This window comes from Gymnodraco acuticeps, unplaced genomic scaffold (assembly GCF_902827175.1).
Source record: "Gymnodraco acuticeps unplaced genomic scaffold, fGymAcu1.1, whole genome shotgun sequence".
NCBI classification, from domain to species: Eukaryota; Metazoa; Chordata; class Actinopteri; order Perciformes; family Bathydraconidae; genus Gymnodraco; species Gymnodraco acuticeps.
The window spans coordinates 3,747,762-3,767,431 of NW_022992177.1; the positions used below are offsets into that span (position 1 = coordinate 3,747,762).

General features: G+C 47.2%; 1 protein-coding gene across 1 annotated transcript; it reads left to right on the forward strand.

Moving 5' to 3' along the window:
- Window positions 1-8,644: 8,644 nt before the first annotated feature.
- LOC117538996 (proprotein convertase subtilisin/kexin type 5-like) lies at window positions 8,645-19,418 on the forward strand. Its single transcript, XM_034205011.1, has 7 exons — window positions 8,645-8,834; window positions 16,092-16,337; window positions 16,933-17,086; window positions 17,365-17,570; window positions 17,711-17,811; window positions 18,233-18,404; window positions 18,712-19,418. Exons 1-7 carry the CDS (start codon window positions 8,645-8,647, stop codon window positions 19,086-19,088), a joined length of 1,446 nt encoding a protein of 481 aa, XP_034060902.1. The 3' UTR covers window positions 19,089-19,418.
- Window positions 19,419-19,670: the final 252 nt, after the last annotated feature.

Below are 19,670 nucleotides of genomic sequence, written 5' to 3' on the forward strand. Positions count from 1 at the left end.
AGCCTTTTGGACAATAAAGGGGTTTCCATATCTATCTTGCAAGACTGCCCAGGCACTGTGATATGCATCTTCTGAGTTTCTGTAGAAAAATCCTTCTACAGCCTTGCGCGCCTCCCCTGTGAGGTAACTCTTTAGATAGAGCATCTTTTCACCAACTGGGAGGGGCTTATTTCCAATGAGGGCCATGAAGGACATCTTCCAATCTATGAACTTCAAAGGATCGCCAGTAAACGTTGTTGGTTCTGGGACAGGTAGACGATTCAGAGTAAAAGAGCTTGCAATTGCCTGGGTTAGGCTGACTTCTTCCTGAGACGTTGGCGCTTCAGGCGGTGCAGGATGAAGCCGGAATGGCTTTGCTTGTGGATTTAGTGGGGGGGTTGTGGTCGGTATTTCGGCCACCATATTGAGATGTGTGGTTGACCTCTTCTTCACAACTTTCAAACCCATCAAAATGTCTGTACGCTCTCAATCGAGCTGCTGCTACGTTTACTTCATTATCTACATGTAGCTGTTGTAACCTTGTTTTTTCCTCTTCTAGCTTTAACTTCATTTCAGCCTCCTTCTGTTTGATTTCTGCCAGCATTTGTGTTTCCTTGAGTTTCCATTCACTCCAGTTTATCGAGTCTTGCTTGTTGGCCATGTAAACTTCGTGTAGCTTTTGCCTGTTCTTGTTTGGCTGCAAGGTCTGCTTCTGCATCTGCACGTTTGCTAGAGGAGCTGGAGGTGTTACTTGGTTCTCGTGATGACTCTGAGATTACAGTTTCTGTGTTAGCTCGCCATCCCCCTCGTCAGGGAGAAAATCCAGAATCTTCTTATCCAAGGGTATCATAAAAACCCAGCCGAGGAAAATAAAATGATAATCAAAACTCCCGCTTTCCAAGGCAGCTCCAACGACAGCCCCAGAGATTGGTCCACCGCCGTCCCGGTAGAATTCTTAATTTGCGCTGTTTTGTGCATATAATGATCACAACAAGTGATCAAAGCGTCGGACACATCCACGCCGCCGATGCTTTGGTTGTAGTCCACCACAGCGTCAGGAACAGGAACGTTCTTGGTTTGCCACACGCCAGCCTGTTTCACTTTCCGCTGGACCGTCTGACCGCTGAAGGCCTCGTGCACGGTGGAACACATGGACACTTCACGGGTGTCCATCCACTTCACAAACAGGAGTTTGCCTTTCCTTATCCACCGCACATCTCCCCTTTCAGCCTTCTTTGGAAGGGCGTTCAACTGAGTTTGTGGAAAACCAACTCGATTTTTCCGAATGGTCCCACAACAGCCAATGTTTTTAGTGGACAAATCCCCAAAGAGGGTGGGGCTGGCGTAAAAGTTGTCCACAAAGAGTGTGTAGCCCCCACCGAGCAGACGGAGTGGCAGGAGGTCCATCACGGAGGAGTAGCTGAGTCCCTTGCCTTCGGTGAACTCACTCTTCCCCGTGTAGACAAAAAAATTCCAGGTGTATGCTGTTGAGGAATCCGCCAGCACAAACAGTTTGTATCCCCACTTTGTTGGCTTGTCTTTCATGTACTGCTTCATGCTGATGCGGGCCTTGGAAGCAACCATCCTTTCATCTATGGAAATCTTCTGATAGGGCTGGAAATGTGCTTTGCAGGCAGCAATGATGTCAGCGGGACCTCCAACGGACCAGGACATTGGGTAGGGACTTGAGACGTGACTCGAGAGGGGACTCGAGAGGAGACTCGAGAGGGGAACCAAGGGGGAACTCGAGAGGGGACTCGAGAGGAGAACTAAGGGGGAACTCGAGAGGGGACTCGAGAGGGAAACTCGAGAGGGGACTCGCGAGGGGAACTAGAGGAGGGACTAGAGAGGGGACTAAAGGAGGGACTAGAGAGGGGACTAAAGGAGGGACTAGAGAGGGGACTAAAGGAGGGAACTGGAGAGGGAACTCGAGAGGGAACTGGAGAGGGGACTCGGGTAGGAACTTGAGAGGTGACTAGAGAGGGGACTCGAGAGGGGACTCGAGAAGGGACTTGAGAGGAGACTGGAGAGGAGACTGGAGAGGGGACTGGAGAGGGGACTCGAGAGGGAACCCGAGAGGGAACTCGAGAGGGGACTCGAGAGGGGACCCGAGAGGGGACCCGAGAGGGGACCCGAGAGGGGACCCGAGAGGGAACTCGAGAGGGGACTCGGGTAGGACCTGGAGAGGGGACTCGGGTAGGAACTCGAGAGGGGACTCGGGTAGGAACTGGAGAGGGGACTCGGGTAGGAACTTGAGAGGGGACTCGGGTAGGAACTTGAGAGGGGACTCGGGTAGGAACTTGAGAGGGAACTTGTGTCGGTCGGTACGCCGACAGGACACGGGGAGCTGGCGTCGTCTGGGGAGCCAGCAGGAGACGAGGTGCTGAGTCGGCCGGTACGCCGACAAGACTCGGGGAGCTGGCGTCGGCTGGGGAGCCAGCAGGAGACGAGGTGCTGGAGTCGGCCGGTACGCCGACAAGACTCGGGGAGCTGGTGTTGGCTGGAGAGCCAACAGGAGACGAGGTGCTGGAGTCGGGACCATGACTGTATGGGCCAGCTCTGGTGCAGGGACCACGGTTGTAAGATCCAGTTCTGGAGCCGGAAACATGGCTGTAAGGTCCGGAGCTGAAGCCTGGATCATGGCTGTGTGGGCCGGTTTTGGAGCCGGAAACATGGCTGCTGGGGCCGGCACTGGAGCCGGAACCATGGCTGCTGGGCAAGGAACCGGAACACGGATCTATGGCTGTGTGGGGTGGTACTGGAGCACGGTACCATGGCTATGTGGGATGGTACTGGAGCACGGAACCATGGCTGCTGGGTCCGGCACTGGAGCCGGAACTGGCGCTGGAACCCTGGCCTTTCGTCTTTTAGGAGTCTTTTGGAGGCTTCGTGGACCTCCAAACGCCAGACCAGACCACAGGAAAGGGTCAGAACATGAAGCCTGGTACTCAGGGCTACGTGAGAAAACCCTAAGCCACTCGGGCAACAAGCTCCAGAGCCAGGGCTTGCGAGCAACCTCCTGACGTGCCTCCTTCAACGCAGCCTCTCTACCCCGTCTAGATGAGGCGCCTTTCCACGTATAAAAAATATACTCCAGAGAGTATCCAAGACTTTCCGCCTGTCGCATCAAAAGGGCTGAATCTGCTGGGTCCATAATGTGGTCGGTTCGTACTGTCACGGTGTGTGAAGCAGGTAGGACCCAAATGCAAATTAAATTGAAAGTTCCTTTATTTCAAGGCTAGGTGATAACACAGACAGAACAGAACACTCACCGACGAACTAGTCATGACAAATGACGAACTGACAAAGACAGACAGAAAAACCAGAACTTAAATACACACAAGACTAATCACACAAACAAGACACAGGTGAGGAGGGAGGAGAAAACACAGGGGCCACAGGTGAACACAATTTGGTAATCAGACACACCAGGGAAACTAACGACAGGGAACCACAGACAAATCCAAACAAGACACAACGCAGACAGAAACAGGCAAGACAGGAGGTGAAGACCTTACAAAATAAAACATGAAACAAGACAAGACAAAACACCATAAAGACAGATCGTGACAGGTTGGGCCTGGGATCCTGGCTGGTATGAACCTCAATGGCTCTGGTCTTCGGTCTTTCTCCTCTCTGTTGTGCCACCTGAGTTCTTCCTCGGTTGTTCTGGAAGAGGAAGACCCACCTCGGCCACGCTTCCTGGGTTTTAGAGATGTTTTTCCTTTCCTTTTGTATGGCAGCTCTTTGGGTGTCTCAGAATCAGAAGATGATGGCTGAGGAGGGGGAGCAGAAACCCTTCGAGTGGAACGGCCTAGCTGAGTGGAAGCAGACGTTGATGGATGTGAGGGTGGGCATGGCTGAGTGGATGGTCGTAGCTTTGTTGAGGCAGGCTGAGTGGAAGCAGACGTTGATGGATGTGAGGGTGGGGATGGCTGGGTGGATGGTCGTGGCATTGTTGAGACAGGCTGAGTGGCAGATGGGGGTCCAGAAGCCATTTCAAACTCAACTGCATCACTGAAAACAAATGTGGAAAAACAAAGAGATTAGATTAATTCACTGACACATGTATATTCATTCACTGGCCATTCATTTAGAAAATGTAACTCCAAAAAGACAAGTAAGTTAATATACCAAAAGATCAATGTAAACAACAAAAGAAGCAATCGAAATGTGTATTTCCTGGTTATTCGACAATGGCTCCTCAAAGTACACGCCCCATTCCTACCGTTAGAACGTCACGAGTTCCCCGGTGTAACCAGTTAAACGGCAACACCGGCTGCTGGAGTGAAGGGAGTGGCTCGGCCGGAGGCCAGACAGCCGATCGGAATCAGGTAATCAGTGCCGGATTAAAAGCATGTCGTAACCTGGTTCTGGGCGGTTTTGCAGTAGGCGGGATCCTGGAAGGTCGCCAAAGGACCTGTGAAGGTTCCCACACGGGCAACGTTGGAGACCCGTGTATACTTTGTTTGGAGCTAATAAACGCCTGTGATAAACCAACCTGCTCTTTCCGTCCCTATTTGAACACTGTGTGAGCGGAGAGGCTCACAGTGGCGCCTGAACAGGGACCTGATGGCGGAAGGAGAAACCCCGCTGGGTCAGGCCCTCCAACGTCTCGCTCACATGCAGGAGACCACCACAGCATTACAGCGACAGCAGAGCAAGGCTCTGCTCGGGATCGCCTCGAGCCAGCGCGAGGACCGGGCTCTCCTACGGGAGCTGCTGCAGCGTCCGGCCGCTCGGGAGGCCGATCCCGCTACCAACCCGGCCCGACCGCCTTCAATTGCCCTCCAGAAACTGACGGCAGAGGATGATCCGGAGGCATACCTGGACATCTTTGAGGGCACAGCGGCGGCGTGCGGGTGGCCGGAGGAGGAGTGGGCAGCGCGGCTATTGCCTCTGCTATCTGGGGGTGCGCAGCTAGCCGCCCACAGCAGTCTCTCGGCATGTGTACCGGCATCTGAGGAAGGCCTTACTGGACCGGCTTGGCAGCACGCCAGAGGGACATCGCCGCCGGTTCCGGGCCCTCCCCTTCGAGGACGCTGACCGGCCCTTCTCCTACGCGCAGCGGTTCCTGCATATTCATACACACTGTTCATACTGCTCACAGGCTGATATCTAGTGTATTCCTACCCCTCACTGTTTATTCATCATTCAATTCATTCTATATTTTATTCTGTCTATTGTGTACATTACTTTTCACTTTACTGCTTGTTGCACCTGGTTAGAAGCTAAACTGCATTTCGTTGTCTCAGTACCTGTAATATGTACAATAAGAATACAGTTGAATCTAATCTTGAGCAGGAACAAATGTATTTACATAGTACATATCTGACATTAACGATTAAACACATTTGTGCATTCTTTATAAATGCAAACCAAGTCAAGCCGACTCCGAAGGTGGCGGTATGCACCTTAAAGTTGTTTGCAATCCGCCAAAAAACCGAGAGAAGAAGACGAAGCCGACTCCGAGGTTGCGTTCCAATAGTCCATTTAGCTTAGGAACCTTCCTAAGTGAAATGACCCGGAAGTCCCTCAGTGGCAGCCATGATAAGTGCCGTTCCAATTCTCTAAAAAGGAAAGGAAAGGAGGCTTCAAACTTCCTTTAAAGCCTCCTTTAGCTTAGGAACCACTGGACCTCCCTTACCGAAAGGAGAGGAGAAAATGCTGCCCCACAATGCATTGCAGCCGCAGCATTTGGCGTCACTCAACAGTCGGCCGTTCAAGGAAACAACCGATTATGACCGAGAAATAATATCATGAATGTTACGGTGCTTATTAAGCATTTTAAAACGTATGTGGTAAGTTGCCAAAGTGCTTTTTTCTGAACGTTCATCAGTATTATAATCAAAAAGAGAAATATGAACGTTAGTTTTTACTGAAATGATCAAATAAAGTCAACATTTCACAGTCTTTACTGAGCTGTGTGGGGTTTGTTCAACTTTTAAAAGATGTTTGAATGGTGATCTACACAGTGATAGATGTTAAGGACTAACGTTTATAATAAATACATTTGTATTGATTTTAAGATATTTTCATAGTTCATACAATCATACGTATTGGGATCATTTGTATTAATGTGGACCGGAGGGAGAGGGTGACGACGAGCATAAGTTTCACTTTCCTTTTTTATTTCAATTCCAACTTTGGTCATGAAGAATATGTTTCTCTGTTGTCCACGTTCATAAAGCATAAAACAACAGCATCAAAGCACGGTGCAGAGTCTCTAGATGAGTCCGCCGTTCTTATTAAACATCCATGTTGTAGTCCGCTGTATAGAAAACTGTAGTTTCCATAGTTTCCCCACAGCAGCACATTCATGACGTCCGCTGGCGCATCATAAACACGTCGGATAGTGAAAGTGCATTCGGATTCTCTAAAGTACCGCAGTCTCTTCTCCTAAGTCCTTTTGAATTCTCCTATCCACTATCCCTTAACCCCGTGACGTTTCACTCAGAGGTCAAGGAATAGGAGATAGGGTTAGAATTTAGGAGCTGATTTTTGGATTATCGGAATGCAACCCGAGCTGTCCGACTTCAGGCGAGCTTTTTGAGACCTCCCCCGGCTGCGATCGGCTATTCTCGTCTACTTTTGAGGCGAGCCGCAACGCGTCTCAAACAAGCCTACTGACTCTCATTTGTTTGCGGAAGACCTACACCCATTTGAGCTTAGGTGTCACACATTAGGGCAACTCACGCTACCTATGAGGATGAGAGAGAGGGTCCTCAAAGTCAGGTGAATGAAAAACCTTGTCATTCCTTGGCTGTAGTCACTTCAGCATCGGTGACCTTTGTTTCACTGCAAGCTAAAGTTTGACAGGTATATCTAATGAAAAACTGAATCAGCCCTCTCAGTCGGTGTGTCAAACTAAGGTGTGTTAGGCATTTGTTTAGCAAATTATATGGTAACCAACCTCTTACGCCCTGAGCCTGTTTTTCAGGTTTCAGGCTCGAAAATGCTATGCCCAAAACAAATGTTGTGGTTAGGGCGCCGGTGTTGCCGTTTAACTGGTTACACCGGGGAACTCGTGACGTTACGTTAACGGTAGGAATGGGGCGTGTATTTTGAGGAGCCATTGTCGAATAACCAGGAAATACACATTTTGATCGCTTCTTCTGTTGTTTACATTGATATTTTGGTATATTTGGCTCCATAGGAACACTTGCACATTCAGTACCAGTCTGTGAGGTTGTGGTTGCGATGCCGATACACGGACGCGTACAACGAGGACTACAAAATGACAATGAGGTGACTGGGGATGTCTGTTCAAAACATTGCAAACGTGAATAAATCATTTCAAATATGTATTTGTCTCCGACTTTCATTTGTACATCGTTGTTAATGTGATGTGAGACTTGTGTTTTGTTTCGGTAAAAATGGTTCGTATCGTCAGTTAGCTGAGATTCTTCTCGTCAATCTGGTATAACACATTAATAGGTTTTTAAATATTAAGATGCCCTGAGACCAGGCTTGGAATTTCGTCATTTTAGGGGCAAGGCCATTTGGCCTTCCCGTTCACATTTTTTTCAAGGGCACAAAGGCCACATGACAGGGCACAAAGGCCGTTTGGTTAAATTACGCTGGTCAATCAACATGACTGAAAAGTGTAGCACTAACGTCAACACCAGTCGTTTTACAAATGGCTGAATAGCAATAGTGTTTCTTTAACGTATACGTTAAGTTCAGCCATAAACCACATAAGTCAGTCATGTATTATATCAAAACCGCTTAGCAAGAAAAATACTAGATTCAAAGGTGACAGCTATCTGCTAGCTTGTAGAAGCAACACTAGATGTAGACCCCTTGAAGGGAAGACGTTAGCGCTATCCAAACTAGCTAGCTATCGCTAGTTTTCATGACAAAATGTAACGAGTCGACTTTAAATAGGCTAATACAATGGTAATTACCTATCAATAGTACTTTCTATAAACACGTAAATGTTAAGTCCTTTCAAATACTACCACATACTTCAGTTAAATCATATCAAAACAGCTTGGTCCGCTTGCTTACCTGTGCTTGTCTTGCTCCCGCGGCTGAGGAGCAGGCTGTCGGGCCCCTACAGGCATTTCTGACGGAACAATCACAGCAGAGCAATCGCTCTGATCCACAGGCACGGGACTATCCTACTGCGCGCACTAATATGACTTTACTAGCGTTGTTTACACTGGAACTTTTGACAGGGGCACCAAGGCCACTTTGGCCGTGAATTGCATTTTTTTTCACAGGGCATCACGGCCAAAGTGAGGGGCAACGACGGCCATGGCCGTCGTGGCCGTCGTGAAATTCCCACCCTGCCTGAGACACAGTGTCGTGAAAAAAAAAAACAGGTTCCCCGCCAGCGGGGACCTTCGGGCTTAACAGGTTAAGAAGTACAATACAAGACAAGCACAGGTTTCATTTTTGGGCCATACTCCATTGTACTTTATGAATTTGCTGTGGGCTGACTCAAAATGACCCACCGTAGTTTGGACACCCCTGCCTTAAACTAAGAAACATGTTTAAGTTATTTTATATTCCAAGAAGATTACATTTTTAATTAAATGGTGAGACATTGTGTATCATCAGGACATCTCTTACTACAACTTTACCATCCCACATTAATATCATTTCAGAATGCAGTTTCCTCTACCTGATGCTGAACGGTGTGTGTAAAGCAAGTTGTCCCATGGGCTATTATGAGGACATGGAGGAGGGCCACTGCGGTCAGTGCCACCTGACCTGTGACAGCTGTTCAGGGCCCCTGGCAGACAACTGTGAGACCTGCTCCACCTTTAGCCCAAAGCTATATAAGGGTGCATGCTCCAAAGACTGCCCCCCTGGTACTTACTATGACACAGAAGCTATGGAGTGTCAAGGTGAGCCTCTCAATATATTGATGAGATTATTGAGCAGTTTTGAATAATCAGGGTATTTTTATCTGCCATTGGATTGTTAAATTATTAAGTTGCATTCTGGCTATGTCAAGGGGAATTTCCCCAATACAATCATAAACCATATCTGAAGTGATAAATATGAAAGCATGAGAGCACAATGATATTTTGCCAGCCAGTTCTATTTCATCCTTACTGACCGCCAGAGGCGGTGCTTTAGCACTGGATATCTTCTGTCTCACGCATGCGTAAGTCGAATATTTATATCAACATAGTCACGTGTGACCTCGTATGACCCCGGAAGGCATAAGTTCCGGTGTTGTCAACGAGTTCAGTTCTTTTTCATCTTCTCGCTGCGCAGGTTACTACTTTTTGAGTAGAAGCCAAGCTAGCTTATTGAAAATTAAGATTCTAGTAGTGATGGCGAGATGAAGCCTTATGAAGCTTTGAAGCTTTCCAGCCAATTGGTTCGCAAAAGGGTTCATCTCATGAGGCTTCATCATGGGCTTCATTTGAACACAAACCCCCTGTTGGTCAAAGTGTGTAAAACAGGCAGATTGGACATCTCAACAGTGTGCTCTATCTCATACCGAGTTCCCAATGAGTAAAGCCTTAGAATAACTCTAAACAACCAACATTAAATCATTTTCATGTTAACAATATTGTTTTTATTCCAGTTGAATGATTGTGATTGAAAAGCCTAAGGAGGCTGGTACACATTGCAAAGAGGGATTTGTATTCCTTACTAATATTCATAAACGTAACCATGTTGTAGCCTAAGAAAGGCTAAACCATATCAAAGAATACATTTATTAACTACATTATCTCATTTAGCTGTAGCTTTTATAAACAACAAAAAATACGTATCGACGAGTCGTTGAACCAGGAACCCTGCGGTCGTGAGTCAACTGCTTTCCAGCTGAGCCACAGCACACAAGCTGAATCTCACTGAAAACACTGTAAGATATTTATTCCTGTATTTATTCATTCATGTTTTTTTTCCTACATTTATTTATGCTTGTATCTATTTATACTTATGACATGTTCCGACCTCTATATAAGTGAGGTTCTGAGTTCTTTTAATTCCATCGTGTCACCAGCGGGCCCGGGTACAGGAGGGGTCATTTATTATACATCCATAGGTATTATGAGCGTTGTGGTTCAACGGTTCAACCGATCAGAATCGCTTCCTGAAGCAGTCACGTGGTATCGACAGGCAGCGAGGCTTCGTTTGTCATCGATGACATCACTGGCCCAAAACGATACAAGCCTCGATACATGCTTCACAAAAAGCTTCGGGGATTACTCGACACATGCTCCGAAGCCTCGGCGCAATACGTAACATCACTAGATTCTAGCTCATCGCTACCTGTAGCCTTGTGATCGTCTCGATCGGAGCTGCGGGCTCCGATCGCCCTCCAAAGGCTGCGACGAGCTGTCCGCCCTCCCAAGGGAGGGGACCGCGGTGTTCACCGCTCGGACCCCAGGAGCTCCGGACCGGTAAAGAGCGGATGCTCCTGCACGTCAGCCGGTGAAATGGCTACCATTATCGCTGATTGTGCTATCTATTCTCAAGCTAATGAGATAACTGTGTACAAGTTAACCGAGGGCTCTCGCTAATTTGTTACTGCGCTAGTGAAGGGAGCGTCTCCGCCCCCCTCTCACTACATACATTTGGTTCCTTGCCTGTTTTATCGTCCAGTTAGCTGAGTGTTCTCGCTCAAGCTAACTGTTACGGCGCTAGTGAAGAGAGTGTCTTCGCTCCCCTCTCACAGCTCACAATTAGTTCCTGTTCTATCCCCAGTTAGCCGAGTGCTTTCGCTCAAAGCTAACTCGCTACAGCGCTAGTGAGGAGAGTGTCTTCGCTCCCCTCTCACGGCACACAATTGGTTATTTTTAGGGCCGGGACTTTAACGCGTTAATTAAGATTAATTAATTACACAAAAATTAACGCGTTAAAAAAATTAACGCATTTTAATCGCAGTTATTTTTGCACCGCGGAACGTTTCTCACTGGATGAGTTTCAGGCGTACCGATTATACTGGAGCACCAACTAACGTTCATGACTTCAGACAACAACAAACCACAGTGAACAACAGTGGGAAATGTTGTTTTAAAAAACGGACGGATGGAAGCGTCGATAAGAGCACGGTTGTGTGCAAATTATGCAAAAAGGAATTCGCATATCACCGCAGCACATCAAGCCTCAAGTATCACCTCAATGCAAAACATATAGCAGCTAGCGTGGACGTTAGCCTCTTTTATCGCGTTCACACCAAAAAGAACCAGTACTAAAATTAGTTAATGAGAACCTTTTTACCCCCACGAAAGTCCCTGCTAGAGAGCAGAGAGCTGCTAGAGAGCAGGGACTTTCGTACGGCTCTCTTGTGAGAAAAGAGCTATATTTCTGATTGGCTGGGCGGATTGCAAACCACGCCCCGTAAAACTCCCAAAAAGTTTTGTGAAGCCGCCATTTTATTATCCTCGCATTAGCATTATTAGCATTAGCCCAGCGCAGAAACGCAGAGAGACTAACTTATGGCAACACAAAATAAAACATGGGAGCGGTGGAGATGAGGAGGTGTCGGCGTTCTGGCGATTTACTCGGTAGGCTGCAGGGACTCCCAGCAGCTTCTACTGAAGCCAGTCCCCAACTCCGGGGACTTCCGGCCGGGGACTTTGGGCGGCAGTATACGCCGTGAAGTGGTTTGCGGCCTGCCAGTAAACCCAAAGCAGAAGAAGAAGAAGTGACGTCAGCGGCTTCATTTGCCTAATCCACCCCCAGGTTCAAAGAGTTCTCATGAACTAAATTCTCATGAACCTTTGTGGGAAAAGTACTGCGGTGTGAATGCGCCTAATGGTATACTAAAATCCATGTGAAAAAAAATTGCTTCTCACTGTTCTTAGGTCAAATATGTATATGCGATTAAAAATGCGATTAATTTCGATTAATTAATTACAAAGCCTCTAATTAATTAGATTAATTTTTTTAATCGAGTCCCGGCCCTAGAACTTATTTTTATTTAATCGTTTATTTGACAGGGACATGCACTGTAATGAACACTTAAAACATTTAAATGTGTCAAGCGTAACAGTGCCAGATTTAGCTTCTTTCCATTCCCTCACATAAAACATTTAAGGAAATTACATTTTACAAACATGGTAAAAAACAAAATACATGATATGCAAAGAGTGGCAACGACATATAAAGTGCATCCATCCTCCAGTTAACTGAGTGCTCTCGCTCAAAGTTAACTTGCTACAGCGCTAGTGAAGAGAGTGTTTCTGCTCCCCTCTCCCTGCACACAGTTTGTTCCTGTTCCATCCTCCAGTTAACTGAGTGCTCTGGCTCAAAGTTAACTTGCTACAGCGGTAGTGAAGAGTGTTTCCGCTCCCCTCTCACTGCACACAGTTGGTTTAATGCCCGTTCCATCCTTCAGTATAGGAAGTATCCTTCCAGCCCTTCAGTATTCCCGCTCTCCTCTCACGGCATAAAACCATTAACTGACTTAATTGTTCTCACCCCAGTTAGTAGAGTGCTCACGCTCGAGCTAACTACTATTGTGCTCACTCCCCTCCACTGCATATTTGTTTCCTAGCCCAGTTATTTACAGTCAGCTGAGTGCTCTAGCTATCGCTAGGTCTAACGGCTCTCCCCCGGTAGGCCTAGAGGTCTGCCTCCCGAGGCCGCTCCCATCCACCGGCTCACCCCGGTGCCCGCCATGGGCCTTAGCGCCCCACGAGGGGGCCGGCCCGCTACGGTCCTGTTAACTCACCCCCAAGGCAGCCTCGGTATCCGGTGCCTAACCGTCGCCCCCCCAGAGCCAGAGGCCGGGGGGCAAGGTACTGAGGGTCTGGGGCCGGCTGTTGGTTATTTCTCCCAGCAGCAGCTCAACTACTGGGTAGCTCAAGCTTCAGACCCTTGGGTGGTTTCCACCTTAACCCAAGGGTACAAGCTTCAGTTCCGACGCTGGCCCCTACTCTTCAGCCGGGTCAAGATGACCACCATAAGCGACCCGGCAAAAGAAATTGCCCTAAACCAGGAGCTGTCAGTCCTCCTTGCCAAGGGTGCAATCAAGCCTGTGGACCCCATCTCAGAGCCCCCGGCTTCTACTCGACCTACTTCCTGGTAAGGAAGAAAGGCGGTGGACTTCGCCCAATCCTCGATCTGAGGGGACTCAACAAGTTCCTAAAGATTTTACCTTTCCATGTGCTGAGCACAGCGGACGTTCTTCGTATCGTGGCCAGGGGGGAATGGTTCACGTCCGTCGACTTGAAGGACGCTTATTTTCATGTGCCTATTGTGCCTCATCACAGGCAGTTTCTTCGCTTTGCTTTCAGAGGTCGTCATTTCCAGTTCAGGGTGCTCCCATTCGGAGTCTCCCTCTCCTTAGACGACTGGTTAATCTGTGCACCATCCCGGTTACAGACGATCCAGGACACGGCTCTTCTTCTCTCTCATGTCGCCCGGCTAGGCCTCAGGGTGAACATGGAGAAGAGTTGTCTGAACCCCTCTCACAGCCTAACCTTCATTGGGGTGGCTCTGGACACAGTCACTCAACCAGCGAAAGCAGTGTTCTCGCCCCCACTCCTGGTAGACGTGATGCTTTATTCTAGCAGCAGCCGACTGGATAGGCTGTCCTGCTGAAACTTCTTCTTTTTTTTTTCAGCTAGGTGAAGGCAGTGCTCTCGCTCTTGCTCCCTCTGCTGGTAACATGGGTGTAGTTACATCCCTTTTGTGTTTGGCGAGTAGGAGCGTTGCTCTACTCTTTCCGTTCAGCAGCTAGCTGGTGAAGGCTGTGTTCTCGCACCCCGCTCCCGCCTACGCTGCATCTGGCATTCGTTATTAACTCAACCAGTGAGGGCGGTGTTCTCGCCCCCGCTCCTGGTAGACGCGCTGCTTCATTCTAGCAGCAGCTGCCTGGCTAAACTGCCCTGTTAAATGTCCTTATCTAATCCACCTAGGTGAAGGCAGTGCTCTCGCTCCCGCTCACTCTGCTGGTAACGTGGGTGTAGGACATTTACATCCCTCTCTGTGTTCGGCAAGTAGGAGCATTGCTCTACTCTTTACGTTCAGCAGGTAGCTAGTGGAGGCTGTGTTCTTGCACCCGCTCCCGGTTACGCTGCATCTGGAATTCGTTATCAACTCAACCAGTGAAGGCAGTGTTCTCGCCCCCGCTCCTGGTAGAAGTGTTGCTTGATTCTAGCAGGAGCCGCCTGGCTAGGCTGTCCTGTTAAACTTCCTTGTTTAACCCAGCTAGGTGCGGGCCTGTCCATCTGCTGCACAGACTCTGCTGTGGGACACCTTGGGGTCTCCCCAACAGGAAGGACCTCTTGTTTCAGTTGGAGGGTCGGATGTGGCACCCCGACCCCTGCCGCCTCCAGCTGTGGGTCTGGCCACTGGAGGGCCCGACCCACTGCTGAGTGACTGCATAGAGTCTGTCAGGAAGACTATTCTCAAATGCTAGGGCACCGTCTACTCGTAGGCAGTACGAAAACAGGTGGAAACTGTTTTATTTTATTTTACTGGTGCCAAGGGGGAAATGAGGACCCAGTATATTGCTCGGTGCCTACGACCTTTGAGTTCCTGCAGTCCCTCCTGGACGACGGCCGGTGACCCGCTACCGTCAGGGTGTATGTGGCTGCTATATCAGCTCAACACGCAAGGGCTGACAACAGCACAGTGGGAGCCATAGGTTGGTATCCCTCTTTTTAAGGGGGAGCTCTGAGGCTTCGCCCCCCGAATATCCCAAGGGCCCCTACATGGGACCTGCCCTTGGTGCTGGATGCCCTATGCTCGCCTCCTGTTGAACCTTTGTTACAGGCAGAACTGAAGTGGCTCTCAGCTAAGACTGCTTTCCTTCTTGCCATCACCTCAGCAAAGCGTGTAAGCGAGCTTCAGGCCTTGTCCGTGAACAGCTCGTGTCTGAGGTGGAACTCAGATGGCTCAGGTGTCACCTTATGGCCGAACACAGCGTTCCTCCCTAAGGTGAAAGGACATATATGCTGCGGCCACATGGGCATCCCCGAGCACATTCGCCAGATACTACAGGGTGAATGTTGCCACCCCTCACCCGCTGGGTGTGGTCCTCCTGCAGAGTCAGCCTAGGCCATCCTTATAGGGGGAGTATTCAGACTTCCTCGTGACTCTGTTGGTATAGGTCATCCAGTGCTAAAGCACCGCCTCTGGCGGTCAGTAAGGATGAAATAGAACGATAGTTATGTATGTAACTACGGTTCTAGGGACGGGTGGCGCAGTGGTCTGTGCATCTGATCATCAGATCAAGGGGGGGTGCTGGGGAACTCCAGTTCGAAACCCGCTCCTGCCGCCACTGCGTCAGGCCGTTGTGTCCTTGGGCAAGACACTTCACCCGGATTTGCTCCTGTGGGTAATGTCCACAGTACATGTATAATATCAATGTGTACTTGTAAAAGCGCCTCGATGACTTCGAGGCGTGAAGATGGACGGTGTGGCGCAGTGCGCTGTGCAATGATCATCAGATCAAGGGGTGAAACCCGCCGCTGCTGCGTCTGTAAAGCCGTTGTGTCCTTGGGCAAGACACTTCACCTGAACTTGCTCCTGTGGGTATTGTCCACAGTGACCATTGCATGTATAAAAAATATGTGTAATGTGTATTTGTAAAGCGCTTTGAGCATCTGGAAAAGCGCTATAAGGAATTATTATTATTATGAATACTGGATGACCGCCAGAGTTTCTTGGTCACTCGGAATCTCGTGTTTCCGAGAGAACATTCCATAGAACTGAACTCGTTGACAACACCGGAACTTATGCCTTCCGGGGTCATACGAGGTCACACGTGTCTTTGTTGATATAAATATTCGACCTACGCATGCGCGAGACAGAAGATATCCAGTGCTAAAGCACCGCCTCTGGCGGTCATCCAGTATTCATAGAACCGTAGTTACATACGTAACTATTGTTTTATTGAATGTAAAGTCAACATAACATGAATATTTGAATGAAAATACGTTTATGCTAATAAAGAAAGTGCTTAATCCACGTAATCAACCAGGGCCACACATCCCTGTATTATTTGTAAGGTTGTCTACAGCTTAGTGAGACATTAAAACCGTATTTATTTAAGATGGAAGAGTCCCTACAGAGTGAGCCACTGCCGCCTTATAGATTACAGACTCACCTCTAGGCATATTGAGGCCATCACACCCTCATTTGTAAATAATATGTTATTGCACTGAAACAGTCTATTTGAATATGTGCAGAGTGTCACCAGACATGCTTCAGCTGCTTCGGCTCGGATGCCAACCAGTGCACCCAGTGCGAGAAAGGCCTCGTGCTGGATCCAAACACACTGTTGTGTGGCGTGACGGGCGACACAGACTGCCCACCGAGGACCTATCTCCACGACGACCAGTTCACCTGCATGGGTTGCCACCGGCACTGTTACTCGTGTGAGGGGCCGAGCAACGATGAATGCCAGACCTGTGCCGTCCCCAAATACCTTCATAGTGAGCATGGTCTAGTCATATTAAACTGCAAAACTGAAGTGGTAAAGGGTGTAAAATAAATGTGCTTTTGTTATGCCACAGAGAAAATAAACACATACAGTATCTCCAGAGTGTCATCAGGGACTCTATAAAAGTATTATTTAGGAACTTGATGAAGCCTTGTTTAGTCATTGTAAACAAGTCTGATGTACATTTTTAACTCTAGTTGCAACTGCATTTTGGTCACGCCTAAACAGCTGCATGTCGTTGATCAGCAGTTAACAACATCAACCTCTGAATCATGGCAATATACATGTATGACTTAATATACCTGTGTTGCTTCTGTGTACAATTGCATTTGAAGAAATTGTAGCATTTTACCTTTTATTTTTTGGAGCCTTAAATTAGTTTTTTTGTTTTAATATTAATAGCAATTATTGTTGTGTAAGCAATTGTAGTTCTGTCAATTTTTCTTTTTTACAAAAATAGATTATTTTTAACATTTTTCAACCGATTCAGAATCTTGTATTGAGAATGTTTTCTCCCCTCATCTCTATAAGTGCCAAAAATGGTTGAATTATGAATGGAACCTTTTCTCTGTGCACTTATTTTCCAGACAGCAGCTGTGTGAGTGAGTGTACAGACGGTACATACGCCACAGAGCAGGATGCTGATGGGACGGAGCTGGGTCTCTCGCCCAAAGATTGCCTGACATGCTCTGTGGGACACCTGCGCCTCCTCCACCTCTGTGTCACTAATTGTCCCACAGGGTAAACAGCTGGCTGATTAATCATGACATGTTTTACTTTGGTATTAAACTGCAACCCTTTTAACAAAGTCTATTGACTTTCGTAATGCTCCCACTATTGTCTTATCCAGGAAGCATAACGAAATATCATATTTGTTTAGGAAATAATCTGAGTTATTAACATAGCCAGTATGTTCAACATCTTTCTAAAATCTTATAGCAGTAGTACAACTATCATCAAACTATGAAGATTTCTTAATTGTCTTAAGTTAATATTGATCATTTCACGCATTTCCTCAGGTATTACAGAGAGGGCTCTCAGTGTGAGAGATGTGACCGATCCTGTGAGCTGTGTACGGGAGCGGGGCCTGAGTCTTGCAGGGCCTGTGCCCCTCCTCTTCTGGAGCTGCAGGGCACCAAGCTGTGTGTGGAGCACTGTCCCCATCGTTTCTATCAGCTCAATGACATGTGCAAACAGTGCCACACCAGTTGTCAGACATGCACAGGTATAGTTCTTAAAACCATTACACAGTTATTTCTGTGGTCGATTTGTTATCCTGTTTATCTACGTAGATATCTGCCCGATATGTCAATTTTGCACTTTTGTTTTCATGCAAGTTCTCACATCATAAGTATGTGTTTCCAGATGCCTCGCCTCAGGGATGTTTGACGTGCGACTGGGGCAGCACTTTAAAGGACAAAGTCTGCTATCCGTGTTGTGAAGAGGGGCGATACTTTTCAGAAAAGGTGTGCGCTTAGCTTCAAGCCATGTACCATATTACTTTAATTATTCTAATCAACATATTTGAAAGCAGAGGACAATGCTCCCCTATTTAATATTGTTGGATTTTCAAAAGAAAAGTTGTCACATTAATTCCTCACTCAATCATTGCACTACTGTTTAGTAGTGGGATCGTTGTATACATAAATGAGGATCTGCTGATGTCCTTTGTATGCATTTCAAATGGTAAAGTAACTAAATAATCAAGGTCATGACAACATATTCCCTAGCTTCTTACTATAGGTCTGTGAATTGCCAGTTATCATAGTTGTGGTTATTTCGAATAAATCTATGTTTTTGTCTGGGCTTTTTGAACTGGTTTGATTTAAGCTGGAAAAGTGTAATGTCACATACCAATCATGATGTTTTGAAATGTTACCGTTGTAGGAAACGTGTGAGCCATGTGACAGCTCGTGCAGGCATTGTACCGGCCTCAGACCTGACCAGTGTTTGACTTGTCACCGGGGTTTTGCTCTTCATGCTGTGGAGAGGCGCTGCACCCGCTGCTGTCAGGCTGGAGTCAACGACACTGATTGCTGTGTTTGTGATGGCCGCTCAGGTAGAGACCCTGTCTTTCAGAAGCAACATAGGACTGTTTAGGTGCAACCAATTATGTGCAAACTATGTGCAATATGAGCAATATATATATATATATATATGCAATATGCCGTTAAAAACTGTGCAATATATACCTGGCTGCTAAATCCTCAGAACTGTTACAGGGTGTGTATTTTTGTAAAACGTGTAACTTTTTTATTATAATTTTTATTTTTTTATCTTTAGTACTTTTACAATGTAAATGTCCCCTCTGTGGGACTAATAAAGGTATTCTGATTCATCTCTTAAAGGCAGTTTTTTTGTTTTAGGTCTGTGTGTGGAGGCGCCGCAACCCAAGTCAGGGGACGATCAGGTAACAGACCTGAATGTATCGTCTGCAGCTCTGAAGCACACCTCAGCTGGCGTACCCATCGCTCTCCTGCTGGCTCTTGGGTTGGCTCTGGCTGTGTTCGCCTTGGTCAAAGCCCATGCCAGGAAGAAGCTCTGCTGGGGCCAGAGCTACGAGAGACTGAACGGCAGCGCCAACATGCCTCACGGGGTCCCTGAGCCGGACAGCGGGGGCGAGGTGGATGTGGTGTACACCAGCAGAGGCGGATCGGTGTATCGACGATACAGCTTCATCCATGAGCAGGACGCAGATGCACCCCATCATGTGAATGAGAGCACTTGTCTAAATCAAATGTAGATACTTTGAAAACAGAGATGAAGATATCTGAGGAATGTATTGTGGATAATCACAAAATTATGACTGACGGGAAAAATGTAAATTGTGCAGTAATGTTAAGGAGAGTAGTGGTATTTTTCTTTGGGATTGTTCTTTTTTGAGTGCTGTTGAGTGTTATTCTGCTCTACAAAGTGCCTGTATACCTGTAATGCACATTCTTAGAAGGGGCATTTGTGAGTAAACAGTAAAAAAAACACATGTGTTTGTATGACTTTCTTTTTGTTACTTATAGATATATTCGTTCAACAGTGAAATGATTGTGTATAATAATTTAAATGACCATGATCTCTGTAAATAGACATTTAAATGAAATAAAAATATGTTCTACTTGATGTCCTTAGTGCAAACATTGTGATGGCTGTGTGCTGATATTATCGTATCATAAAATAATATAGACGCTCCAATATTATGTATAATACTTGTTCAAACAAGTCCGTCTGTTCACAGGAAAGTCCATATCCTATTAATGGTTACCATATAGTTTGCTCAACAAATGCCTAACACACCTTAGTTTAACACACCTACTGGGAGGGCTTATTCAGT